This window comes from Sorex araneus, chromosome X (genome assembly GCF_027595985.1).
Source record: "Sorex araneus isolate mSorAra2 chromosome X, mSorAra2.pri, whole genome shotgun sequence".
Lineage (NCBI taxonomy): Eukaryota > Metazoa > Chordata > Mammalia > Eulipotyphla > Soricidae > Sorex > Sorex araneus.
The window spans coordinates 123,017,582-123,043,019 of NC_073313.1; the positions used below are offsets into that span (position 1 = coordinate 123,017,582).

Here is a 25,438-nt window from a genome sequence, read left to right on the forward strand (position 1 = left end):
GTATGTACTAGCCCTGGGGGAATGAAAAACAGTGTAACAGCAGGAACTCTTTCTTCAAGGACCTTATTCAGTAGAGGAATAAAAATTAATAGAACTGAAATATTTATAATTTGGTGCTAGCCTGTGGTTTAACCAAAGAAATTACTGTGACAAGGGACAGATCATGTGGGCTGGCATCCACTGCGAGCTGAATCATTGACTGAGGCATTAGGTGTTCAAAGATTTTATGCTCTGACTACAGTGGCTGCAGATTTTAGAAATGAGTATGCTTGAGTCTTGCATGGTTTCCTGGAGGAAGTATGCGGGAGGAAGTCTCATCATCAACATCCTTTTTTATTTTTTTTTGCTTTTTGGGTCACACCCAGCGATGCTCAGGGGTTACTACTCCTGGCTTTGCACTCAGGAATTACTCCTGGCAGTGCTTGGGGGACCATATGGGATGCTGGGAATTGAACCCAGGTTGGCCGCGTGCAAGGCAAACACCCTACCCGCTGTGCTATCGCTCCGGCCCCATCAACATTATTTTTCAATTACTATTTTCATCAACAAGAGCCGCTTGCCTTGCAATGCGGCTGATCCGGGTTCGGTCTCTGGCACCCCATATGGTCCCAGAACCCAGGCAGGAGTGATGTCTGATACTAGTGTGATGAGGTTGAGATCTGAGGCCAGGTAAACCACACACACATGGAATTTGATCATGGCTGATTGTAAAGTTGGGAGCTATGAATAACTTTGTAAATTACAGTACCTCAATAAAAAATGTTTTTTTTTAAAAAAAAATCCCTTCTTGAGTTTTTACTTCTGTTGGGGAGTCAGGGTAAACATGGGAAGAGTTCAAGGACTAGCACAAGTAAGCCTGGGCCAGCAGCACAAAGATGATAGAGGGAAAATGTAAGTGTTGGTGGGGTGAGTAGTAACAGGAACAGTAATGGGAATTGTAAACAAAACCCAGGGATGGGAGTAAAGAAATAATGATGAAGTGAGAAAACCAGGGTTGGAGTGAAGGCTCTGTGGTAGGGTAATGCAAGGTGATAAGGTTGGAGAGAGTGGTAGTGTGGGGAACATAGAGTCTTTTTGTTTTGTTTTATTTGGGAGCTGGTGATGCTCAGGGCAGACTCCTAGGTCTGTGCTCAGGAATCACTCCTGGCCGGGTAAAGGGCACTCTATGGGGTATGGGGAATTTAACCCGGTTGGCCGCATGCAAGACCAATACCCTCGCCACTGTACTATCTCTCTGGCCTTGAGAATATGGTCTTGAAAGACCAACAGGAGTCATTTAGGAGCAAAGCAAGAAGGCATTATAGATTTGTGTATTTGTGAAGTAACAAGGTACATAGTCAAGGAGGTAAGTCTATGAGAAAAATATTGAGAATCTACATCCTTCTTTGCTTCATTTTCCCATGTGAGGCTGCCAACTCATGCCATCCCAGCCATGAAGTAAGTTGGCTACCCTACTTGACGTCCACCTTGAGAACTGGCTTCTAAAGACATCTCAAGAAGTTCTGCATCCTCTGCTGCCTGTTGGAAAGTCCCAGGCCGTCAATGCTGTACAACGTTGTCAAAGAGTGCTGCCCTCTTCTGTGGGAAGTGAGGAAGGATCCACCTGTTAACCTGGGTGCTAGCACAGTGCAGATCAAAGCGTGATTTGTGCATCAAAGGCAACAACTTTAGATCTTAATCTGCATCTAAAACAGCCCTGGGGAAAGGAGGCAGCAACAGCATAAACCTTATACAGTGGAAGACAACAAGAAATCTTTCTCTAGGCCCTCGTGTCAGCGCCTGTGGCTTGACCACTTCTCATAGATTTTGGCTTGGTTTTGCCCACCTGTCCAACCTATCCTCTATGATTACTGACTTCTTAGAGCAAAAGTAAATCAGTAGAGGCTCTGCTGCATTTGTCTTATTGCCAGCAGATAGATGTTTGCTCTTTTTCTGGGGGTTGGAAGTATGCAAATGAAGGCACGAAAACAAAAGCTCAGTGAAGTGGGGGAGGATTGTTAAGAATCCAGGCGATCTCAGTATTTGTATTGCAAACCATCATGCCCTAAAGTAGAGAGAGAGTATGGGGGAAAATGTCTGTAACAGAGACAGGGGAAGGCTTGGCATGGGGGGGTGGGGTACTGGGCACATTGGTGGTGGAAAATGTACACTGGGGGAGGGATGGGTGTCTGATCCTTGTATGACTGAAAGTCAGACATGAAAGATTTTCGAACTATCTCACGGTGATTCAATTAAAAATATGTAGAAAAAGAATCCAGGCAATTTTCGGAGCTGCTTAAGACACCCCTCCCCTCTCAGTTTTTATTAACAGCTATATTGGCTCCTTGCCAGAACTATTTCAAACTTGACACCTCTTGGGAACCCTCCAGCCTAAAATCTTGAAAGCCCAAGTTCCTATCTTGACCTTATTTTTTCCAAGTGGAGGCAGAGGAACTTTCGTCGTCTATGGGGTTGACCTTGAATCTCTGCTTCTCCCCCTCCCCGCCCCCTCCAGTTTCCATCTGCGTTCCCTGCTGCGGCGTACACACGCTTATCCGGAAAGGAAGCCCTCTGGCCCAATTGCCAACTAGGTCTCCTCCACCCCTGTGCTAGTATCCGTTGGGCAATAGGACCTAGTGAGGTTCAAGCCCGAGGCCAAGGGAGACACACCTGACTGCCGCGTGGGTTGAGCAAGCGTGGGAAAGAGGTAGTTAGAAGGGCAGGGCACAAGTGGGCGTCGCTGCCCGTGAGAAAGAGGGAAGCAGGGACTCCCTCCGGGGTCCGGACGTCGTGGGGACAAGTGCTCCTGAAGCCTGCTCCAAGGCTCTGTGTTTTCCCGTGGCGCCGTTTCCCCGGGAGCATCCTTCGCCTGCCTAGCCGGGAACGCACGCTGCTTGGTTGCCCAACTCTTGCTCCCATCTCGCCGGTGTCTCAGTTCCAGAAGCCGGGACCTCTGACGGCGGGCACTGCGGACCCATTCCCAGAGTGTGGCGACATCTCCCCCGCCAGGTCGGTGCCCCGCAAACCTGTGCTTCTTGCTAGCCAAGTTTCTAGGTAGAAAGAAAGAAGCACCTCCGAGGGGTTTTGGTTTTTTTTTTTTTTTTTTTTTTTCTTGCTTGATCTTGTACCTGGCACGCGCGCGGGCGCACGGGCTCTCTCCTGGAGTCCGCTCATGAGGGCTGGTTGGAGACAAATCTTCTGCCCGGGGCCAGACGTCTGGAGAACGAACCTTGGGGGAACCAAGAAACCAACCTAAGTACCCCGGGACGGTGCAGTGCTGGGAGCGCAGGCGAGCTAAGAGCTCCAGCTCAGCCAGAGCTAGGAGACCTGGGCTTTGAACTGAACCCGCCGGCGGGACGCTCCAGCCGCTGGGACTGACACTGCTCAGGACTCCGCGTCAGTGACTGCTGAGTGTTGTTGCCTCGACTACCGACTGGCTGCCCTACTTCCCAGGGCTGAGAACGGAGGAGTTACCACGAAACACCTGTTCCCTGGCTTTTGCCGCTCTTGGCACTGGACTCCTGGTTGGGTGCTAGGATGCTTCCTTTGGCTTTGTCCACGTTTCATCGCGCTTCTGCTGATTATTGCTATGCTGAGCCGGTCAAAAATCAAATTGACAGGGTTGCTACTGTACTGACGGAGTCTCCATCCCAGACCCCAATAAATAACTAGGAGAGTGGGGTCTTCTGTCCTAACTAGCACAACTCCGCTCTGGAATTGATCTTGGTCACTCTTTCACCAATATTTGGGCTGCAGTGGCCCCAAGCGTGCTACCGGACCCTGGTGGTGGGAAGGGAACTTAGAGGACCGGACCTCAACACTCAAGACCTCAACAATGGACCAAGTTTATGAAATTCCCGAGGAACCGAATGTCGACCCAATTTCATCCCTGGGAGAAGATGTCATCCGCGGGTCCAACCCCCGATTTACTTTTCCATTTAGCATCCTCTTCTCTACTTTTTTGTACTGTGGGGAGGCAGCCTCTGCCTTGTACATGGTTAGAGTCTATCGAAAGAATAGTGAAACCTACTGGATGGCATACACCTTTTCCTTCTTCATGTTTTCATCCATTATGGTCCAGTTGACTCTCATTTTTGTCCACAGAGATCTGGGTAAAGATAAGCCACTGTCATTGTTTATGCATCTAATTCTCTTGGGACCTGTCATGAGGTGAGTAGGATCTGTTCCCTCCTCCCCTACCTCCTCCACATGTCTATGGAAAGAAAGATGAAGATGATATTTTTACAAGATTGATACTCTGTCTCTAATATAATTGATCCTCCCATTTCCTTCTCTTGGTTTCCTTAGTTACCATCCAAAAATATTTTCTTTTCTGAGGGCCCAGAGAGAGTAAAAGGGTTAGTGTACATGTCCTGCATGTACTGGCCCTGATTCAATCCTTGCCACCATATGCCCCCCCAAAAATTGGTAGGTTTAGCTGTGGAAGTGTCCCAACACTTCTGGACAGAAGCTTCCTGAGCAGCACTGACTCCTCTGGCCCTCAAACTGACGCCCCAGTTCTGTTAGCCAACATTGGCCTCCAATGCCCTGATAACCAGTTGGGAGCCTGGCCACAACTTTTTGTTTGTTTTTGTGCCACACCTGGAGGTGCTCAGGACTTAGTCCAGGCTCTGGGTTCAGGGATCACCCTCACGGTCTCCGCGGACAATATGGGGTGCTGGGGATCGAACCCAGGTTGGCCCCATGCAAGGCAAACACCCTACCGACTACACTATTGCCCCAGCTCCCCCTCCCCCCAACACAAATTTGGTCTGAGGTTGAAAATGCCCCCCTCAACATGTGATATGTACCTGTATCCCAAGTCTATATACAGTATCATCTATCTAAGCACTAGAAAATGTTGACTATCTTTATTTGGTTGTGAAAATTGGTATAGGACCAACTTATGTGATCACCCTGTGTACACACGCTGTTAACTTCAGAGTATATATTAGACTCTACCCTTTATATACTCTCTCTATATTTTAAAATTTTTATTGATTCACCGTGAGATATAGTTACAAGCGTTCACGTTTGAGTTACAATCACCCAATGATCAAACACGCATCTCTCCACCAGTGCACATTCCCCACCACCAATATCCCCAGTATGCGCCCACCTTTCCCACCCTTCCACTGCTTCCATGACAGACAATATTCCCCATACTCTCTCTCTACTTTTGGGCATTGTGGTTTGCAATGCAGATACTGAATACTCTCTCTATTGAATAAAACTCCTCCCTCACCCCTCTGAGTCCTGCCACACATCCAATTTTCTTTACTCTGAGCTGCTTGGATTAGTGCTGTTTCCAATTTCAGTGTTTCTACTTATTTAACATCTGGAAAATATTTTAAGCCCTAGGTGGCCATCTGACACCCTAACCCATTACAGTTCATTTTTGCCAGTTAATCAGTCTTCTGCATATTTATTTGTATCTTTCTGCAATAAAGGTATGAGGATAAAAGTAGAAAAAAAGAATATAGTCCATCGTTCCATGTGGAGGACAATGTAGCATAGTGTAATTGTGTCAGGTCTTTCTATCCAGATTACTTTAAAGAGATGAGAATTTCCATATCCTAGGGAGAGAGGCAGCCATGTCTGCAGTCTCATCTGGATGCTATGGGATCTTCAAGGTTGCAAAACTTATGAGGTCAGGAAGAAGGCATGGACCAAGTTTGTCTTGATTGCAAGAGAGGCAGAGAACTGCAGTCAGCTGAGGAATATGGGTCAAAGTGTTGATGTCATTGCAAAGGGAAGATACTTCATCCTTAGAGAGCTAAACACAATCTAAATCTGGGGGTAAAGGATGGAACTGTCTCCTTCAACTTATTTAAAAATGAATAATATGTTGAAGTTTGGGGCTGGAGCAACTGTGCATCAGGTAAGGTACTTGCTTTTCATGCAGCTGACTCAAGTTTGATCCTTGGCATCCTAGATGATTCCCTGAATCCCACCAGGAATGATCCTTGAGTGCAGAGCCAAGAAGAGTAAGCCTTGAGCAACACCCTGTGTGGTCCCAAACCCAAAATAGTAAAAATAAATTAGGCTAGATTAGAGAAAATAAGGAATATTGACAGAAACAGTGTCCTGGAATTCAGAGGACCGACAATCTATCTTTATTCTTCATTTGTTGGGTCACTTTGGTGAAATCTCTAAAGATGCTTTGTGCCTCGGTTCCTTAATCTGTAAAAGAAATGGGTTAGAATAGAACAGAGGTTCCTAAATATATTTGGCCTACTATCCCTCTTCAGAAAAGAAAATTACTCAGTGGCACTCTTGTCAATCTAACTTCTTTAAGTAAACAAATAGAAGAAGCTCTCTCCCAGCTGTACCCAAAACTACTTCTAGCTTTTTTTAAAATCAGCATTAATTCAATGTTTTATACCTGTGGACCATCCTGTCATGCAGTGCTATTCCACGGACAGGCAGTTATAATCATGGCACTTGATACCAGAGGTTTTCCATATTTCTATACCTGTGGATAAGACTAGTAGTGGTCCACAGACCACTACCAGTTGAAGAATAATACCCGAGGTCACCCCAGGGCCTCCTGTAGTATTGTCCCCATAGGAAGCACTGGGTTAGCCCATGACTCTCAAATGAGTATGTCTATGGGAGCCAGGTAGATATCACAAAAAAACATAGTATGAGAAAACAGGAGCTTCATATATGATAAATGAAAAAGGAATCTCAATGTTAGACAAAAAGGTGACTATTGAGTTCTCTGTATTCTGGAGTCCACGTGACCTGCCTAAACAAGGTGACCACTCTTCACTTGTAGCCCATTGTTTCCCTGTTGAGATTCAGATGGGTAATACTAGATTCCCCAACTTTTCAGGAGACGTTCCCTCAACAGGATAGTATTATGATGTACTACAAATGAAATATTTGGCAAATAATAAATGAAAACATTGTATGGTCAAAATCACATCTGTTGGTCAGATATGAATCAGTCGGCCCATGATCAACCTTTGGATTAGGTAATATGAAGATCTTTTGTTGTTCTAAATCTTTGAAGTTAAACTGTGAAAGTAAGGTCTTAGTTGAACTTAATACCAAATTTAGAGGGGAGAAAGGAAACTTTTCTCCTCTCTTCTCAAATGTAATATAGACATATTGGATACCATGGGTTAATTTTTTCTGTTCTAGTTAAACCTGAAATTTTGTCCTACTCAAGGTTCGCATTCATGGATTCAGCCAATCTGGCTGTGGGTTGGATGCATTCCTGGACGCAGAACCAGCATATGTGGAGGGTCAGTTCTTAAGCTGTACTTAGGTTTCCCACAGCTAGCAGGGTTGGATAAGGATTGGCATCCCTAACAGGCCTCTCTGACACATTGTTTGAAGATCAACTGCATTGAGTTAATATATAAAGCACTCCCAGGAAGAAAATTTCAGTAAGTATTAGTTTTGACTTCCTATGTGTTTTATGATCTCCAAGCTATCTTTGATACGGACCCTTCATATGAAGTATTGTGTGCTGTACTCCATTTTTGTTACTTCTATTCGAAATGATTGGAAAGCATTTATAATCTCATTGGCTAACATGACAGCAGGAGAAAATAATTAAGTCCTGGGGCTGGAGTGATAGCACAGCGGGTAAGGCGTTTGCCTTGCACGTAGCCAACCTGGGTTCGATTGCCAGCATCCCATATGCTCCCCCAAGCACCGCCAGGAGTGATCCCTGAGTTCAGAGCCAGGTCACATCACCGGGTGTGGCCCCCCCAAAGCAAAAAAGACCCAAAACCTTATGTCCTTGTTATTCTTATTTTCAAGATGAATTACTGGTGCGTATAGTAGGAAAGATGGTCATAGTACTATTTCATGAGTGGTAGGTCATATTGTATTCTAGGGATATCGTCCTCTGAGTATCAAACAATTCAAATCCTTTGGGCTTGAATTATAAAACTTATATATGGTCAGCAAGGGATAGCGTTGGGTGGTAAGGAGGGGGATGAAAATCGCACTGAGGTAACATAGAGGCTCTGGTAGAGGTACATGAGCACACTGATGGTAGTGGGGTGCAGTGATTTTGGACATCAATACTATAATCTTAATACATTAGTAGCAATCTAAAATATAATAATGGGCTTAAGAGATAATACAATGGGCAGGGCGCTAGCCTTGCATTCAGCCCACTGGGGTTCAATCCCTGACACTACATATGGTCCCCCAAACCCTGCCAGTGATCACTGAGCACAGATTTCAGAGTAATCCCTGAGCACTGCTGGTGTGATCAAAAAGCACCCATCCCAAATAATTAAAATAAATGAATTTCATAAATGTTTGACAAAAAAGATACTGTCTTCTTTGAAGACAAATTATGTTTAAAGTGATGTTATCAAACAGGTCAAGAGGTTTCCAAGACAACTTCTTATGTTCTTTTAGTTTTCCTAGACATATAATTCATTTGGGTTTGACTTGTTGAGTATTTAGGAATCTTTATTGTTAAATGTGTATGAGAGTTTTATTCCAGATTTTTTACAAGAAGTTTTAGCCATGGCAGTTATAGTAGTCTTGAAAAAACAGAACTCTTGTGGAAAAACAGAAATCATAGATGAGTGCTTTCAATAAGGAATTTGATAGTGGCCTGAGAGATAGTAAAGAGAGTAAGATCTTGCTTCACAGGCAGTGTCTTGGGTTTGATTCCCTGCATCCCATATAATCCCCCAAACACCTCCAGGACTGATCCCTGAGCACAGAGCCAGAAAGAACTCATGAACATCTCTGGGTGTGCACCTCCCCCAAATAGGAATATGAGGTGTTAGGAGAACACCAGGAACTTTGGGGAACTTTATCATTTTCTCTCAACATATAATTTACTAAATATTGCTGTATTCAAGGTACCTTTCTACAACAGGCTTATTCTTACAGAGCCAAAGGAATTCCTATCAACGAATTACTTCTAAAATGGTCTTCTTATATCAATCACTGAGCCAAAGAGGAGACTCAAGTAACTTGTAGAAGGCACGACCATCTAACTCTTTGACTCATGAGAAATGAATAGAAAAGGACAGAAGGAATGGTAAAACAGTAGCACGATCTCCAGCTATTCTATGCCTCATCACAATGTCTTCCTAGGACGGCTTCAGTGAAGTTGCCTTGATGCTTTCCTTCTGCAGATGTCTCGAGGCCATGAGTAAGTACCTGACACTGTGGAAGAAGGAAGGGCAAGAGGAGCCCTATGTGAGCCTCACCCGAAAGAAGATGCTCATAAACGGCGAGGAGGTGCTAATAGAATGGGAGGTGGGCCACTCCGTCCGAACCCTGGCTATGCATCGCAATGCCTACAAACGTATGTCACAGATTCAAGCCTTTCTAGGTTCAGTGCCCCAGCTGACCTATCAACTCTATGTGACCCTGATCTCTGCTGAGGTCACCCTGCCTAGAGGTGAGTGGGGGGCAGGAAATGGGAAGGCTCCATTTAAGTAGAGGCTTTTCAAAATATAGATCTGAGGTCTCAAATACGCAGGCCACTAACGTACGTGGCTAATTCAATTAAAATGAAATGAAATGAAAGATGCACTCCCTTAATCATACCAACCAGATTTTAAGTAGTCAATAACCTCCTGAGGTCACCGGCTTGGACAGCGCAGGCATTGTCGAGCATGCCTATCATTGCAGAAGTTCTATTGAATAGCACTGGGAAATAGTCCAAGAAATCGGGAATTCAGACATCTCAGGCATGCCAGATTTCTTAAATGGGGGTTGGTATTGGAGAGAGAGTACAGCAAGGAAGGCACTTGTCATAAACGTGGTACTGCATATGGTCCTCCATTCCCCACCAGTATTGATCCCTGAACCCAGAATCCTGAACACTACTGAGTGTGCCCAAAAAACCAAAAGGAAATTGTATGTGGGGAGTGAGATATCTGAAAAAATATGTCACAGATAAACCCTCCGGGCCCAGAATCACTGAGTGATACCAGTAATGAGCTGAATACTTTCCCCTAGTCAAGTGGGTTTAAATTATACTGAGGTGTTTTGGGTATTATTTGGGGGATTTGGTTAGGGATGTTCATATTTAAATGAGAAGTTCCCAAATATTACAAGTCATGCGAAAAAATATTTCTGGATTAAAGCTCCTTTTTTAGGATTTCATTTCTTTCCCAGACCCGAGTCAATCTGAATCTGAGATCAGGAATTTATGATTTGTAAAAGTATACCCACTTGGTTTGGAGCAGCCGTGTTTGGGAGCCACTGATTTGATTGATCCCTTTTCTCTACTTCGGTGGGGTTGCGGAATAGGGGAATTAAATAGGGGCATGGAACGAATACTGATGAAAGTCAGGTCGGGCTCTAGTTCTGATCTTCTCTGTGATTTCTGAGTGAAGTCATCAAAGAGGTCACTGTATTTATGAGATGAGTAAGACCTTTAGCAGAGGATAAAATGTGAGTCAGTGTTTTCAAACTCGAGACAAAATCTCAGGTTGCTGATGAGTTTTAACAACCCGAGGCTGGCTTCAGTCTGCCTGGCCGACAGCTGGTGCTGCTGTGTAGTTTTAGACCACAACCTTATTATTAAGTGCTGACCCTGACTCACAAAGCCCCATATCTCTATTTTCTTTTTCTCCACTAAGAATTGTTCGTGAAGTTCTGTTCTCTTGTTGCTTCTCATATACCTAGAATTGTCAATAGTCTGAGAAAAAAAATATCTCTGGAAACTGTGCTGCTTTTCTTCCTGAGAATGCTGCGGATCTTCATACATCTAATTAAAATATGGAGAAATTACAAAAGTAATACATGCACAAACTGACCTATAGAAAATTTCTGGAAAATTAAATAACAAATGGTTTTCCTCTGGGGAGTAGCAATGAGAAGTCAGTTAATTTTTATGTCTTTATACCCTTTTATATTAAAAAAGTTTTACCATCGTATATTATTTTAGTCCTTATTTTTATTATGAAAAATAAGCCATGGTTATAATAAAGATTAGAAACTATTAATATATTTACATATATGTATATTATATAAGATGTAATTTCACTCCCAAAAGGTCACCCATGTTAATCATTCAGTATATCATCTTTCAAACTTCTTACTATGTGAAAATAAATGTATACAATATTTATACAAATTTTTGCCAAAAAGTGACAAATCATTAAACATTTTGTTCACCAATGTCTTTTCCAAAAATATGCTAATGTCTTTCTTAGACAATTATATATCCCCATATATATGTAAATTAAATACATGGCATATAATTTTATTATGTATAAATTGCACCATCCTTTTTTATTTACCTAATATTCTCTTGATTGAATTAGAGTTTGTTTCTCTTTTTTTATACAGATTTTCTTCCTAATTACAAACTACTCCTAGTCAACATTTTGCAAGTATCTGTGTGCTATAATGAAACTTTATGATCGGGGGTGGAGCAATAGTAAAGTGTGTAGGCAATTTGCCTTGCATGGGGCTGACCTGGGTTTGATCCCCAGTATCCCATATGGTCCCCTTAGCACCTCCAGAAGTAATTCCTGAGTGCAGACCCAGGAGTAATCCCTGAACATTACTAGGTGTGGCTCCAAAACTAAACAAAAAAAAAGAACTTTGGGGGCTGGAGTGATAGCATAGCGGGTAGGGCGTTTGCCTTGCACGCAGCCAACCCGGGTTCAAATCCCAGCATCCCATATGGTCCCCTGAGCACAGCCAGGGGTAATTCCTGAGTGCAGAGCCAGGAGTAACCCCTGTGCATCGCCAGGTGTGACCCAAAAACCAAAAAAAAAAAAGAACTTTGTAGGATGAATTTTAGTAGAATTGCTGCAGAAAGGTTATTCATGTTTAACCTTTTATTGCTACTGCCTTATAACCCTCCTAAATGTTTAGTGAATGTATATTTCCATCTGAAGTGGAAAAATGTGCCATTTCATCATTCCTTAAATAACATTTGATTGTTGATTATAAAATAACAGATTATTTTAATAACCTGTTTCATGAATGAAACTGAGTATCTCTCAACTTTGGTCCTTGTGTGTTCTTAAATTGCTTATTAAAGTATTTGCTTTTTCTATTTTTATTTACTTATTTTTGTTTTGGGGGAGCACCCAAGGCTGTGCTTAGGGGCTACTCCTGGCACTGTGTTTGCTCCTAGTAGTGCTCAGGAGAGCATTCAATGTCATACATACTTTTCCTATGGGTTGTCTTTTTCTTATTAACTTGTAGGAGCTATTTATTCTATTAATGTTAATTCATTTTCTGCTGTGAATATGTATATGTATACTCTTGCATAGATTTGTGTGTAAATGCACATACATTTTAGATGTGTTTATATGTCATGAATATAACATGTTAGATACATATGCAAATACTATAATATATACACTATACTTGTATCTTCACTCTTACACATTACATTTTATGGATTCTGATTTTTGATTGCTTTAGATATTGTCATTTTCTTACAAAGTACTTTCCCAACTAAATATCAAGTAGAATAATTTAACTTGATCTTCCAAATAGATGAATTTCCGTGCTCAATTGGTCAACTTCTCCATCAAAAACCAAAGCAAAATGACAATAAAACAAATTTCACTGATAATCTGATTGTGACTGTATTAACAATAGATTTAACTATATAGTTTAAATATTAGACAAATAAGTTAGATTGTTTTGGAGGAATTTGAATCTTTACACAATTTTATATTAGAAGATAATACATTACACCACTTTTATGAAGTATGATTAGCAGAAAAACCTGTGTTTCTACCATTTACAATTTAATGAGTTTAGAGAAACCCTATGCATTTTATCTATAAAACATCACCACTGAAGTACTTTTTGTTAAATTTTTTTTTTGCTTTTTGGGTCACACCAGGGGTTACTCCTGGCTTTGCACTCAGGAATTACCCCTGGCCGTGCTCAGGGGACCATATGGGATGCTGGGATTGAACCCGGGTCGGCCGCGTGCAGGGCAAACGCCCTACCCGCTGTGCTATCTCTCCAGCCCCTGTTAAATATTTTTAAATGTACTCTCATATAACTTTCTTGGCATAGGTCCTGCATATTTTGGTAAGACTTATTTATTGTAAGATAATCTGTCAGTTTTCAAATCATCTGATGTAAGTGTCAAGGTGGTGCCCAGGTAAATGGGGCCTGCAATTTGCATATACGAAATGATGGGAATGATGGCAGGTAGCATTTGCTATGTCTCAGGCATTTCTTCAAGCACTTTACATGTCGTTATTTTATTTTACCCTCACAAAATCCTGTAAGATGATTATCATCCCCAATTTACAATGAGTTTAAGCAAATTCCCTAAGGTTACATAAGTAGTAAGTGGCAAGGCTTATATCAGAATTCAGGATGCCTGCATTCAGAGCCAACTATATAACTACACAAAGTATGTAAGGAAATGCTTCCCCTACCATTGTTCACTGATTTCTCCTATAAAAATGTTCTGACAATACCATCTAAGGATACTCTTGGTAGCTTGCTGGGTTTTCCGAGAGGGAGAACTATAGACAATAAGAGGTCGCTTCTAGAAGCTTTGTTTTATAGTCTCTGGATCTTGGCCATTGATGAGATTACACGGCGCCAAGGGGGGAGGGCGCAGTTTGTGGTTATGACTGCCTAGCTACTGGAAAGTGGGGGATCTGGTTGGATGAGGCCCAGTCCTGATCCGAGCAGGCTTGGAGATCTCAGGCCTGGGTTCTGCACACCTGGGTTTCTCTGCCTGTTCCTTCATGTGTGAAGCTCATCCAAGCATGTGGAGAGTGGCCTTGAGCATGGCTGTGGCTGGGTTCCAGAGATCTTCGGCTGCCAGGGCTCTGCTCTGGGCAGGGAGAAAAACTTAACCCGTGGCAAATTTGATATGCAAAAACAGTAACAATGATGGGTCTCATTCCCTGACCCTGAAAGACCTTCCAATGCGGCACCATTGGGAAGGACAAGTAAAGAGAGGCTGCTAAAATCTCAGGGCTAGGATGAATGGAGATGTTACTGGCACCCGCTAGAGCAAATCGATGAACAATGGGATGACAGTGATACAGTGATACCATCTAAGATTTTGTACACTAATTTTTGTTTAGTTTCTCTACTTTCAGGGACCAGAAAGATAGTACGGCAGGCAGGGCATTTGCTTTGCATGCAGCTGAGATGGGTTCAATTCCCAGCGCCACATACGGTCCTTTGCGCAGTGCTAGGAGTGATCCCTGAGCACAGATCCAGGAGTAAGTGCTGAGCACTGCCAGTGTGGCTCCCATCTCCCCACAAATAGCCTTTCACCCAAACTTCTATCTATTCTGTATACCCCCTTTCTCATCTCTTTTTTTCTCTGGAAGCCAGTATCTCTCTTTTGGTTTTTGGAGCTAGTATCTCTTCTGGCAGGAGTTTACTTATAGGGAGACATATAGGAAGGTATTTTACATTTATTAGAAGCATTAGGATTTTTTTTTGGTTAAACTAAGTGTTAGGTGAGTTCTAATTTAATGGACCTATTACCATAGTAGCTGGTTCTGCATACACTATTATTCCCAACTCCCCAAGAAACATAACTTGAGCATGAGACTGGGAACGGTTTATAAAACTAAGTGCATATCACATCATTATGTTTATATCTTGTTTTTTGTCCTAGGGTCATACCCATTGGTGGTAAAGGCTTACTCCTGGCTCTGCATTCAGGGATCACTACTGGTGGGTTCAGGGGACCATATAGGGTGCCAGGGTCGAATCCAAGGTAGCTGCATGTAAGGAAAGTACCTTACCTGTTGTACTATTGTTCCTGCCCTACGTTGTACATCTTAAATGATACACTGTTATATGTCAGGCATATCTCAAACTGGCAAAAAGAATAAATAAAAAAGAATAAAGTTAAGAGTAGCTACTTTGAGAGTCTCCCATTCTAAAGCCTCTGAGATTCTAGTATTTAGAGCTTAAAGAGAAGATACAACAAATATGCAACAAGGTAAATTTGTCCTTTTTTGGATTTGGTTCTGTTTTTTTTTTTTAATTTTGATGGGGAGAGCTTCACTTTTCTCTTGCAGATTAAATTAACACCCCCAAAGGCTTTTGTCCCCTGGTTTTAGTTTTTACTGTGGGAACAGGAAGTTCCCAAAGTGTGTTAGGATTCACATTCACTCTGGGAGTACCAGTTTTTTTTTTCATTACTGATTGGTGTTCTTTTTATAAAGGAAGAAATGGATTAGTTTACTGTGTGATGTAGCCTTGGTAGGGCAGGTGTGGGAACATTCCTGCCCTAACATGTATGGGCGTCATTGGCTTAGAAATAAGGTTTTTAGTTTTTTAAAACACTGTCCTGAAAGTTTGGGGATACCAAAGTTTGGGGGAAATTTTATATACGTTGGTTAAGTATATTAAAGCATTAGAGTGATGGATTCACATTGCCGGTGATTAATGCAAGCAACTGTAGAGAATCTTGGTGAATTGTTAAGTTGGGGCACATAGCTCTTTAATGACTTTTATAAGATTTCATACATGTTCGTTCACAAAGAATTTCACCAAGAATTCTTCATTAATGCCACAAACATTTAAGCATCTACTATATTTCAGACAGTATACAGTATATAGAAGCAATGAACAAAATAGACATAATTTCTTCTGCCCTCATGGGATTTTCTACTATGTGTTTTAACACATTCGACAAGCACACACAAGCAAGACCAGTTTCTTGAAGAAAATCACCAAAGGTATTCTCTATGAGTCTCCTCTGACTAGATTGTTCAGACAGGGTTCTTTTTCCATCAAAGTCTGCTTAAAATCCTTTTTTATGAGGTAGCTTCTGCTCCATACCTTTATATATGTGCTTCTCAAATGAATGACTTTCTAATACTAGTTTTGACACATCTCAAAAGGTTAATTTTATATACATAATTATTAACATATACAGTATATGGTCATTATGATAAATTTAGAAAATAGAGAAATGTTGAAAAAAGCTGATATGAATTGCTATGGGAAGAATATATTTTAACTTATTTTTCTGTGCATCCTATATATTTTGTAGCTCTGATTATATGTGACTTTGCTCTTAACTGAGGCTCTTTAGTCTCACCCATCATCTTTCTGGACCTCTAGGTCAGAGTATAAATTTTACCACCATCATTGACTAATCATCTGCTTTTTTCCTTACAGCTGTGCTAATGGTATTTTCCCTGATATCAGTTACCTATGGGGCTACCCTCTGCAATATGTTGGCCATCCAGATCAAGTATGATGAATACAAAATTCGCCTCGGGCCACTAGAAGTCCTCTGCATCACCATCTGGCGGACACTGGAGATCACTTCCCGCCTCATGATTTTGGTACTCTTCTCAGCCACCTTGAAACTGAAGGCTGTGCCCTTCTTAGTGCTCAACTTCCTGGTCATCCTCTTTGAGCCTTGGGTTAAATTCTGGAGGAGTGGTGCACAGATGCCTACTAACATTGAGAAAAATTTCAGTCGGGTTGGTACCATGGTGGTACTGATTTCTGTTACTGTCCTCTATGCTGGCATCAACTTCTCTTGCTGGTCAGCCTTGAAGTTGAAGTTGGCAGACAGAGACCTTGTCGACAAAGGTCAGAACTGGGGACATATGGGCCTGCACTATAGTGTGAGGTTGGTAGAAAATGTGATAATGGTCTTGGTTTTTAAGTTCTTTGGTGTGAAAGTGTTACTGAATTACTGTCATTCCTTGATTGCCTTGCAGCTCATTATTGCTTATCTGATTTCCATTGGCTTCATGCTCCTTTTCTTTCAGTATTTGCATCCGTTGCGCTCGCTCTTCACCCATAATGTAGTGGACTACCTTCACTGTGTCTGCTGCCACTCGCATCCGCAGGGCAGAACTGAGAACTTGCAGCCACCCGTTGACACTGAAACAAGACAAAACATTGTTTGATTTTTTTTTTACAAATCTGTGTATTTGGAAATGGGTTTGTAGGTTGCAAAGAGTAACTGTGAACTTGGAGAAGAGGAAGCCCACGAGCAGAAATATTAACAGGGCCATTTTCCTAAATTTTCTGGTAGCCTATTAAAAGAAGGAGCACACCTCCACCCAAATTTCCTCAAGATTGGTTGATATATTTGGAGACTATAGAGTAGTCAGTATACACCCAGAAAGGTCAGAGATACCATTTACAGTCCTCCACTCTGCTGGCTATCTTAGGATAAATGACCTTGATGGTAGTTTAGGTTCTCTGTGACCTTCTAGCTCTGCTTATTTGCTTGAGGCGTCCCTGAACTTTCCTCAGGCTAAGCTGAAGGATTCCACCAGAATACATGCTAACTGCTCAGAGGATTCAATTGCTTACTTGCTATGGGTATTTCCCTGGATATAATATGACTAATGTGAAACCTGTAATTGTGTGACTGAAGTCATTTCATTGTGATGAGAAACTCTGGTTCAGAAGAAAAACCACTGTGTTAGAACTTACCCCCAGTACAATTTTGCTGGTGATGATTCATTAAAGAGCTCTCTTTCCAGTGGCCTTTCAAGGTCTCACCATGATGAAGGAACAAAGGATAGGATTCCTTCAGGTCAAAAGTGGAAAAAAAATGACTTTTTCTTCTTCAGTTTGTTGCATGGACCTGCAGTTGATCAACATGGTAGAGTAAAATCTCTCCACTTTGTGCCTCCGTATAAGGAATTTCCTCCAACCCAGCTTTTCTGTGTTTTTAGTGTTTTTACTACTTGATGAAGACTCCAAAGAAGCTGAGCTATAAATAAAAATGTCTCTAAGCTATGGAATTAATGAAGACTGTTTCGTGTCTCATACTGTCTTGAGTATTCTGCTAATTTTTTTCAAGGGCAAAGAGAAGGTAGTAATGGCTGAGACATCACTTCATGTTTTTCTGGGTAGGGATGGTAACTGACATTGCAAGGTAAAGAAAATAATATTAAATAAATGTTGTTACTGGTTTCTGCCTATAGAATTTCCTTTATTTTCTAATACAGAGTATATGTTTACCAATCCTCTACTTATTCCCACACCCTCAAGGGACAAATGCAGCTCTTCGATTCTCATGTGTCTTAGGTGTTTATGTCTCATATTGAGTGGATACTTTGATGGGAATATCATCTAGATGCCTAGGAATTGAGGTTATTGTGACCACTGCCTATTGGGACAGAGTATGCCAGCATTTGCCTAATTAATGCCTGATCTTCTCAGACCATGAAGGCGAGAACTTCCTATTTAGCATGTGCCAGTTGTAACCATCCGAAGTCCTAGGAATCTGATCTAAAGCAGCTCATCATCCAATTTTATTCTTCTGGACTCATGCTAAGAATTTATCTCTATTTCCGTTCCTCCTACTTCAGTATCAGAACATTATGCTGGAGGAGTACCCCCTTCTAAGTAGCAGGGTGATGAGCCCGAATCGTTCTATTTCTTTGCATGGTTTCTCTATCTTCAACCATATTTGGCACTACAAGGACTGGATACTTAATTGGTGGTAAAATGAAGTGACTTACTTTGGAGCTGGATTACCACCGAATATCCTTTTTCAATTTAACTTCTTCATTCCATCTTCCATGGTGAAGAGATTTGGGCAGTTGTCATCTAAACAAAAGAACCAAATTGTTGTTTAATGAATGTGTTACTTAAGTTTATTTTAAAGAAATAATCTATCAAACCTCCAGAAGAACACATTGCCCTTTTGGAACTCAATAAAGAATTTCTCCCCAGTGGTTAATGTGCCCTCATTAAGAGCAAGAGCAATGTGGAGCTATAATTTGGTCCATTAAAACCATGTGAATCAGCTACTTAAAAAGTGGGTGCTATGGGAACAGAGGTACACACTGAGCCAGGCAGGCCAATTAGAGTTAGATTGAAGATATATAAAGCAGAAAAGTATGCCTTTGTACTTACTGGACAAAGCAAATTTTCTCCCATGTATCCTCACCAACCTGGGTGAGTTAATATCTTGGGAATGCAGGGAGTTTATGGTAAGGGGTGTGGAGCAGCTTTAAACCTGAAAAACCTGCTGCCCTTACCCAACAGAGAAGAAATTCTAGTGATATATTATGCAAATGTACTCTTAGAACCTCCTATACATGGTGTCCATTCTGTTTCTGGGCCATATTCTACATATAAAGGAGGAGTTCTGGAATAAGGTGTAAGAAGGGAAAGTGACCCTTCTATCTGCAAACACTTCTTTGATCTCTTTTTTTAGTCTTTGAAATCTTAAAGCAACACAGGGGCACTTTCACTGTCTACTGCCATATTCCACAGTGGGTAGGGGCCGTCTTAGTGGGAGAAGAGGCAGGGATAGGACAAGGAAATGGGTTTTGTAAAGGAAGTTAGAACCATAACGTTTGGGAGAAAGAATTATGTACTGTAACAGCAGTTACTTTCATGTCACTGGAAATTTGGTAGTCTTAAAAAAAAAGCATGTTGTGTTGAAAAAACGGTAAATAAATTAACTAATTGCTGTCAATTTTTTTTTCTCCACAATGCTTTAAAGATTATGGGCATGGAACTGTCAGAACTAAATAATAATAAATATGGCACTGTGCTTTGTATGCAGTCTTTGATTCAGTCACCACATCAACTTGTATGAGGTACTTATTCCCATTGTATAGATAAAGATTATAAGGCATGGAAAAGTGAACTAAGCTGTCCAAAGTCACAGCTAATGTCAGCATCTGGATTCAATTTGAGTCACCCAGCCACCAGAGCTCACATCCCTAATCATGACACAAACCTCTAAGTCTTCTTTGGTTCCTTGTAAAATTATTTTAATGTATTAGTGATTTTAGAAGTCTTTGGTGGGGAGGCTATGGATGGATTTACAGTAAGCATTTTCCTCCTCACAAACGCACCTTATCAGGGGACATCACTCATGAGGAGAAAGGTCAAGTCCTACAACGCCTAACTTGAAAACCAACTGTCTACTCACATGTACCTGTAGATCAGTATTGGGACTAGGAGTCTCGATGTAAAGGACTGATAATAGAGACTCCCATTCCTGGCTTCAGAAATTTGTTGCCTGGGTGTTCTTACAATACCTTCTAGGACAAGAGGGCCCCAAATTTATTTGACCTACCAGTTCCTTTTCAGGAAAAAAAAAATGCTCTCTACCTTCCTTCTTTTTTTTTTTACCTTTTGGGTCACACTCAGTGATGCTCATGGGTTCCTCCTAGCTCTGCACTCAGGAATTACTCCTGGCGGTGTTTGGGGCAACGTATGGGATGCTGGGGATCGAACTTTGGTCAGCCAAGTGCAAGACAACCACCTGACCTGCTGTGCTATCACTCCAGCCCCTGTACCTACCTTCTTTAGTGAGGAAACATACCTTCTTTTTTTTCTCCTCATTTATCTTTTTTTAAAATTTTTTATTTGTGAATTACCGTGAGGTACAGTTACAGACTTACAACTTTTTGTGCTTGTGTTTCAGTCATACAATGCTTGAGTACCCATCCCTCCACCAATGCCCATTCTCCACCACCGATGATGGTGGAGATGATCCAAATATCCCTCCCACCCCATTCCCCCCACCTCTGTGGCAGGGCATTCCCTTTTGTTCTCTCTCTCCTTTTGGGTGTTGTGGTTTGCAGTAGAGGTACTGAGTGGCCATCATGTTTGATCTGTAGTCTACTTTCAGCGCGCATCTCCCAGCCCCAGCAGGTCCTCGAACCACACTTTACCTGGTGTTCCCTTCTCTATCTGAGCTGCCTTTTCCTCCAGCATGTAAGGCCGGCTTCTGAGCCGTGGAGCCAACCTCCTGGTGCTTATCTCTACTAAAGGAAATATACCTTCTTTAGGCAGATGGAAAGTGTCCCTCAATTGCACAAGAGGCTAATACTGTTTATTGTTCTAGCGTGCAATAAGAAGTAGTGCTGTCTCTAAAGGGAAATACTGGGGGCTGAAGAGATAGCACAGCGGGTAGGGCGTTTGCCTTGCACGCGGCCGACCCAGGTTCAAATCCCAGCATCCCATATGGTCCCCTGAGCATGGCCAGGGGTAATTCCTGAGTGCAGAGCTGGGAGTAACCCCTGTGCATCGCCAGGTGTGACCCAGAAAGCAAAAAAAAAAAAATAAATAAAATAAAATAAAGGGAAATACTGTTCGAGACCTTGGTCATGGGAATAAGAAATTCTTATTCAGGTTTGTGCTTATGTTTATCCTAGAAATAACCAATCAGAGAATAACAATTTTGAAGCCCACTCTCTCAGAGTTCCTGCTGGCAACACAGCTCTTATTTGTACTAACAAGTGGACTCAGGAATTTTTAGAACTATGGTTGTAGAACAATCCAGGTGAAGAGAGAAAGAAGATTCAAGATACTTCCTCACCTGTCACAGTACTGAAAACCTAGGTCAGCCTTCAGAGCTTGTTCAGCAGGACCCTTCAAGATTGTACCTCACAAAGTTATGGTTTTAAGCATTACAGATTTGATTTCCATTTCGTGTTTTAAGGGTGGGGTGGGTATGTGTCGGTTAATCACCAGGACAGTCTAGCTAAACTTCAGCTAGACTCTATCTTTGAAAAATACTTCAGTATACAATCCATTGACTCTGGACCTGCCAAATATTTACCTATTCAGGACTGGAGATTCTCATTCTTGAAAACTTTGGCTACTGGGTTTTATGACTTTTTTAAAATTTGTTTTTGGGCCACACCTGGCCATGCTCAGAGCTTACTCCTTTCTCCTGGACTTGGGTGACCACATATACTGCTCGGGATCGAACTTGGGTTGGCTGCATGCAAGTCTATCACCCACTGTACTATGTCTCTGGGCCCAACCCCAACATTTTTAATGTCTGGATAGTATTCCAATTGTGGAATTGACAGAAATCTATTCCCAGTTCTTCATACAGTAATGAAGACTCCAGTATGTATTTGCACAGGTACGTCTATGTTTAAAAAAAGAAACATTCCTAGAGTTTACATTCTGAGAACACAACTATAAGAGAGAATGAAATATTTTGACAAATATTAACAAACTGCCTTCCAAAAGTTTGTGTCAATACTTTACTCTCATACCAGATAATATGTGAGAATACCCGTATCTCTTCAATATCACTTACACATGATATTTGGCATTCATTTCCATTATTTCAGATTCTGTGTAACACTCTGAAAGATTCAAGTAAGTTTTCCTGGCAGAGAATATGAACTTAGTAATAGTGAACTGAAATTTATAAGAACATAAGTTTATGTGTAAAACCTAGAGGGCTCTTTATTAACAGTGATATGGCTGTAACAGAGCTAACTGTGTAAATGTTCTTTGAATGTTATAAAGTACTACTATATGTTATTTCTACATAAGGAAATGTATTCTTTCCACAGCTTTCATATCTCTCACAGGTTTGCCTTGCTACTTCCTAGTTCCATATGCTACTTTTACTGTGTACCTTAGAGGCTCTCGGTGCCCAAGTGTTTGATGAGTGGTACCAGTTTATCAAGAGGAAAGGATAAGTTTATGGGCATATGTGTCACTTGAGATAACAAAAGAAGCCAGAGAGAAAGACTACAGTTTGAGAATCTGTTATAACTGTATTTGTCAGAGAGAAGGTAATAAGAAGACAGAAGTGAAAATATTTTATCAAGTCACACTCTTGGTTTTAAGCATGAAGTAACTGAGAAATGTAACTCTTGAAGTCAAAGCTAAAGTAAAAGGCAAGGAAATAGATTCTCCCATAGTTTCTAGAAAGAGTAAGACCCTGCAAATAATTTTGTTTTAAGCCCAGTGAAACTGGTTTAGGTCTTCAACCTCCAGAACTGTAATAAATAAAATAAAACCACCCAGTTTGTGGCAATCATTACAGCTGAACTAGGAAGCTAATATGAAGGGGGAATAGTGCTTAAATTTATGTTAAGGTTTTCTAAGAAGTACGTTTGAGAGTTATATGCCACTATGGGTCTAGAGAATTGTAATTTAGCACAGTTTAGTAGGGTAAAGTTATTTTATAATTTTGTAAAACTGATGAGGCAATCATACTACTTTATCTCCACCTAAAGACACTATGACTTTGATTCTAATATATGTATACTATTTTAGCATTACTTTGGGTTTTTTCTTACTATGTAAAACTATTAGTTTTGGATCGACATAGAGATTATCATGCTAAGTAAAATGAGTCAGAAAAATAGGGACAGACATAGAAGGTCTGCACTCATTTGTGGAGTATAGAATAACATCACATGAGGCTGACACCCAAGGACAGTAGATACAAGGGCCAGGAGGATTGCCCCATAGCTGGAAGACTGCTTCATGAGTGGAGGGGAGAAGGCAGATGGAATAGAGAAGGGATCACTAAGAAAATGATGGCTAGAGGAACCAGTTGGGATGGGAGATGCATGCTGAAAGTAGATAATGGACCAAACATGATGACCTCTCAGTATCTATGTTGCAAACCATAATGCCCAAAAGTAGAGAGAGAATATGGGGAATATTGTCTGCCATGGAAGCAGGGGGAGGGTGGGAAAGGGGGGGTATACCTGGTATATCGGTGGAGGGGAATGTGCATTGGTGGAGGGATGGGTGTTTGATCATTGTGAGATTGTAACCCAAACATGAAAGCTTGTAAGTATCTCACGGTGATTCAATAAAATTTTAAAAAAAGTAAAACTGTTAGTTTCTGTGTTTTCTTTTGAGTTAACTTGGTTATCCTGCTAGTTTGTCTTTTGTGAGTTAAAAAGTTAATTTCCCCCAAATGTTCACTTTCTCTTTGTATGAAATATTTCAAAAACAGCTTGAGAATCATACAAAAACAATAACCCTATTTTGTATAAACACAACAAAACCAAAGATGTGGTAGGGAACTAGAGGAAAGTTTTCCATATTCTTTACATATTCTTTGATTGGGAAGGTGAGGGAATTATTAGTGATTTCTTGTATGTCGAGTTGTTTGTGAAATTCAAATTTTGTATAACATTGCAAGATATTTTAATCAGAAAATGCTGCCTTAAAAAGTAAATTAATAAAAATATGATTCACAAATAGTGTCACCTTGAAATTTTAAGAGCTGACTCAAGAGCAAGATATGTGATGCATCTAATTATCTAGAACTATAGGACAAGCTGGAGCGATAGCACAATGGGTGGGGCATTTGCATTGCACCCAGCTGACTGGGGTTCGATTCATCTGCCCCTCGGAGAGCCCAAGCAAGCTACCGAGAGTATCTTGCCTGCATGGCAGAGCCTGGCAAGCTACCCATGGCATATTTGATATGCCAAAAACAGTAACAACAAGTCTCACAATAGATATGTTACTGGTGCTTGCTCAAGCAAATCGATTAGCAACGGGATGACAGTGACAGTGATAAGACAAGCATGATTTCCTTGATGGAATGGGACTATCATCATTTGAGTGCTTTTTCAGTATCAAGCTCATGTTGTATTATCTATATAATTTCATAATTATAACCACCCTCTAGAGGTATATCTCCCTTGTTCAGATTATAAAGCTGAATTTGAGAGTGACATTTCTCAGGTCACACAAGTACTAAGAGAAAGAGCCAGAATTTAAATCCTGGTATACTGTACTTCTCATTGACCCTTTAATTAGAGAGAACGCAAAGAGAAGGGGACCCTTATACATTCTTAATGGAATGTAAATTGGTACAGCCTTTATGGGAAACAGTGTGAAATTTTATTAAAAAATAAAAATAGGGGCTAGAGACATAGCACAGAGGATAGGGCGTTTGCCTTGCATGCGGCCAACCTGGGTTCAATCCCCAGCATCCCATATGGTCCCCTGAGCATCACTAGGGGTAATTCCTGAGTGGAGAGCCAGGAATGACCCCTGTGCATTGCCAGGTGTGACCCAAAAAGCAAAAAATTAAAATAAAAAATTAAAAAAATAGAAATTGCATGCAATTCACTTCTAAATATTTAAACAAAAAATATAAAAATAAAGAGATATATATCTGAATGTATACTGTCTTGTTTACTGCACCACTATTTACAATATCCAGGAGTTGGAATCAACCTAAGTACCCACTGTCAGACCTTTATCCCTAAAGGCCTCACACACAAACACACACATACACATATGGAATATTCCTCAGTTGTAATCTATAAATGACATATTTACCCCAAGAGTGTCTTATACTTAGTGAAATAAGCGTGATGGAGAAAGACAAATGCTGTTAGCCTTTCCTTTGTATGTGATGCATAAATAAAAACAGTAAACAAATGAGCTAAAAAAAACAATGGGGTAGGGTTATTTATATATATAGCACAAAAGGGAATAAACAAGAGGCGCTATTTCTATTATTTACTAAATTAACCTATTGTTTAGCCTGCTTTATATGATTCCATGTAATCATATTGTTGGCTTTGGGCTCCAGTCCCTCCTTACTTTAACAAAAATTGGCTCTACCTCTCTAGTTCACCAAACTCTGATGGCCTCACTTTGACTCTCTAATATGCTTTCCCCCATTTGATTGGCTCACTTGCTAATTCTTACCAGCCTCAGCCCCAGGTACCCTCATCTGCGAAATGAACTGCTTTGTCTCCATCCAGAAGAATGGAATTAAACTGGCATGCTCAGGTAAGAAAACTAGAACATCCCTGGA

The 25,438-nt window shown here is 41.1% G+C and overlaps 3 protein-coding genes across 4 annotated transcripts in view; 2 read left to right on the plus strand and 1 right to left on the minus strand.

Annotated features, from left to right (window-relative positions):
• The first annotated feature begins 3,082 nt into the window (after window positions 1-3,082).
• On the plus strand, window positions 3,083-17,356 carry XKRX (XK related X-linked). The gene is made up of 3 exons (XM_004611655.3): window positions 3,083-4,149; window positions 9,102-9,370; window positions 16,069-17,356. Exons 1-3 carry the CDS (start codon window positions 3,815-3,817, stop codon window positions 16,812-16,814), a joined length of 1,350 nt encoding a protein of 449 aa, XP_004611712.1. The 5' UTR covers window positions 3,083-3,814; the 3' UTR covers window positions 16,815-17,356.
• Window positions 16,671-25,438, minus strand: part of CSTF2 (cleavage stimulation factor subunit 2) — a 100,892-nt gene continuing 92,124 nt past the window's right edge. The window contains exons 19-20 of one of the 2 annotated variants that reach the window (XR_008627228.1): window positions 18,387-18,474; window positions 16,671-16,788 (exon numbers count right to left, since the gene is read on the minus strand). The gene's annotated coding sequence lies outside the window, so the exon portion shown is untranslated. Of the gene's footprint in view, window positions 16,789-17,365; window positions 17,504-18,386; window positions 18,475-25,438 lie in introns of those variants that run through there. The other variant, XR_008627227.1, reaches the window with a different exon arrangement.
• NOX1 (NADPH oxidase 1) overlaps window positions 25,362-25,438 on the plus strand; it is a 51,846-nt gene continuing 51,769 nt past the window's right edge. Inside the window, 1 exon segment of the mRNA XM_055121149.1 lies at window positions 25,362-25,413. Coding sequence (XP_054977124.1) covers window positions 25,362-25,413 — 52 coding nt within the window.

Bases quoted from the DNA above. Each gene is read 5' to 3' on its own strand.
- XKRX (XM_004611655.3), top strand. From the start codon at position 3,815: ATGGACCAAGTTTATGAAATTCCCGAGGAACCGAATGTCGACCCAATT. The intron at 4,150-9,101 runs GTGAGTAGGATC...TTCCTTCTGCAG, and splicing joins CTCTTGGGACCTGTCATGAG to ATGTCTCGAGGCCATGAGTA. The intron at 9,371-16,068 runs GTGAGTGGGGGG...TTTTCCTTACAG, and splicing joins TGAGGTCACCCTGCCTAGAG to CTGTGCTAATGGTATTTTCC.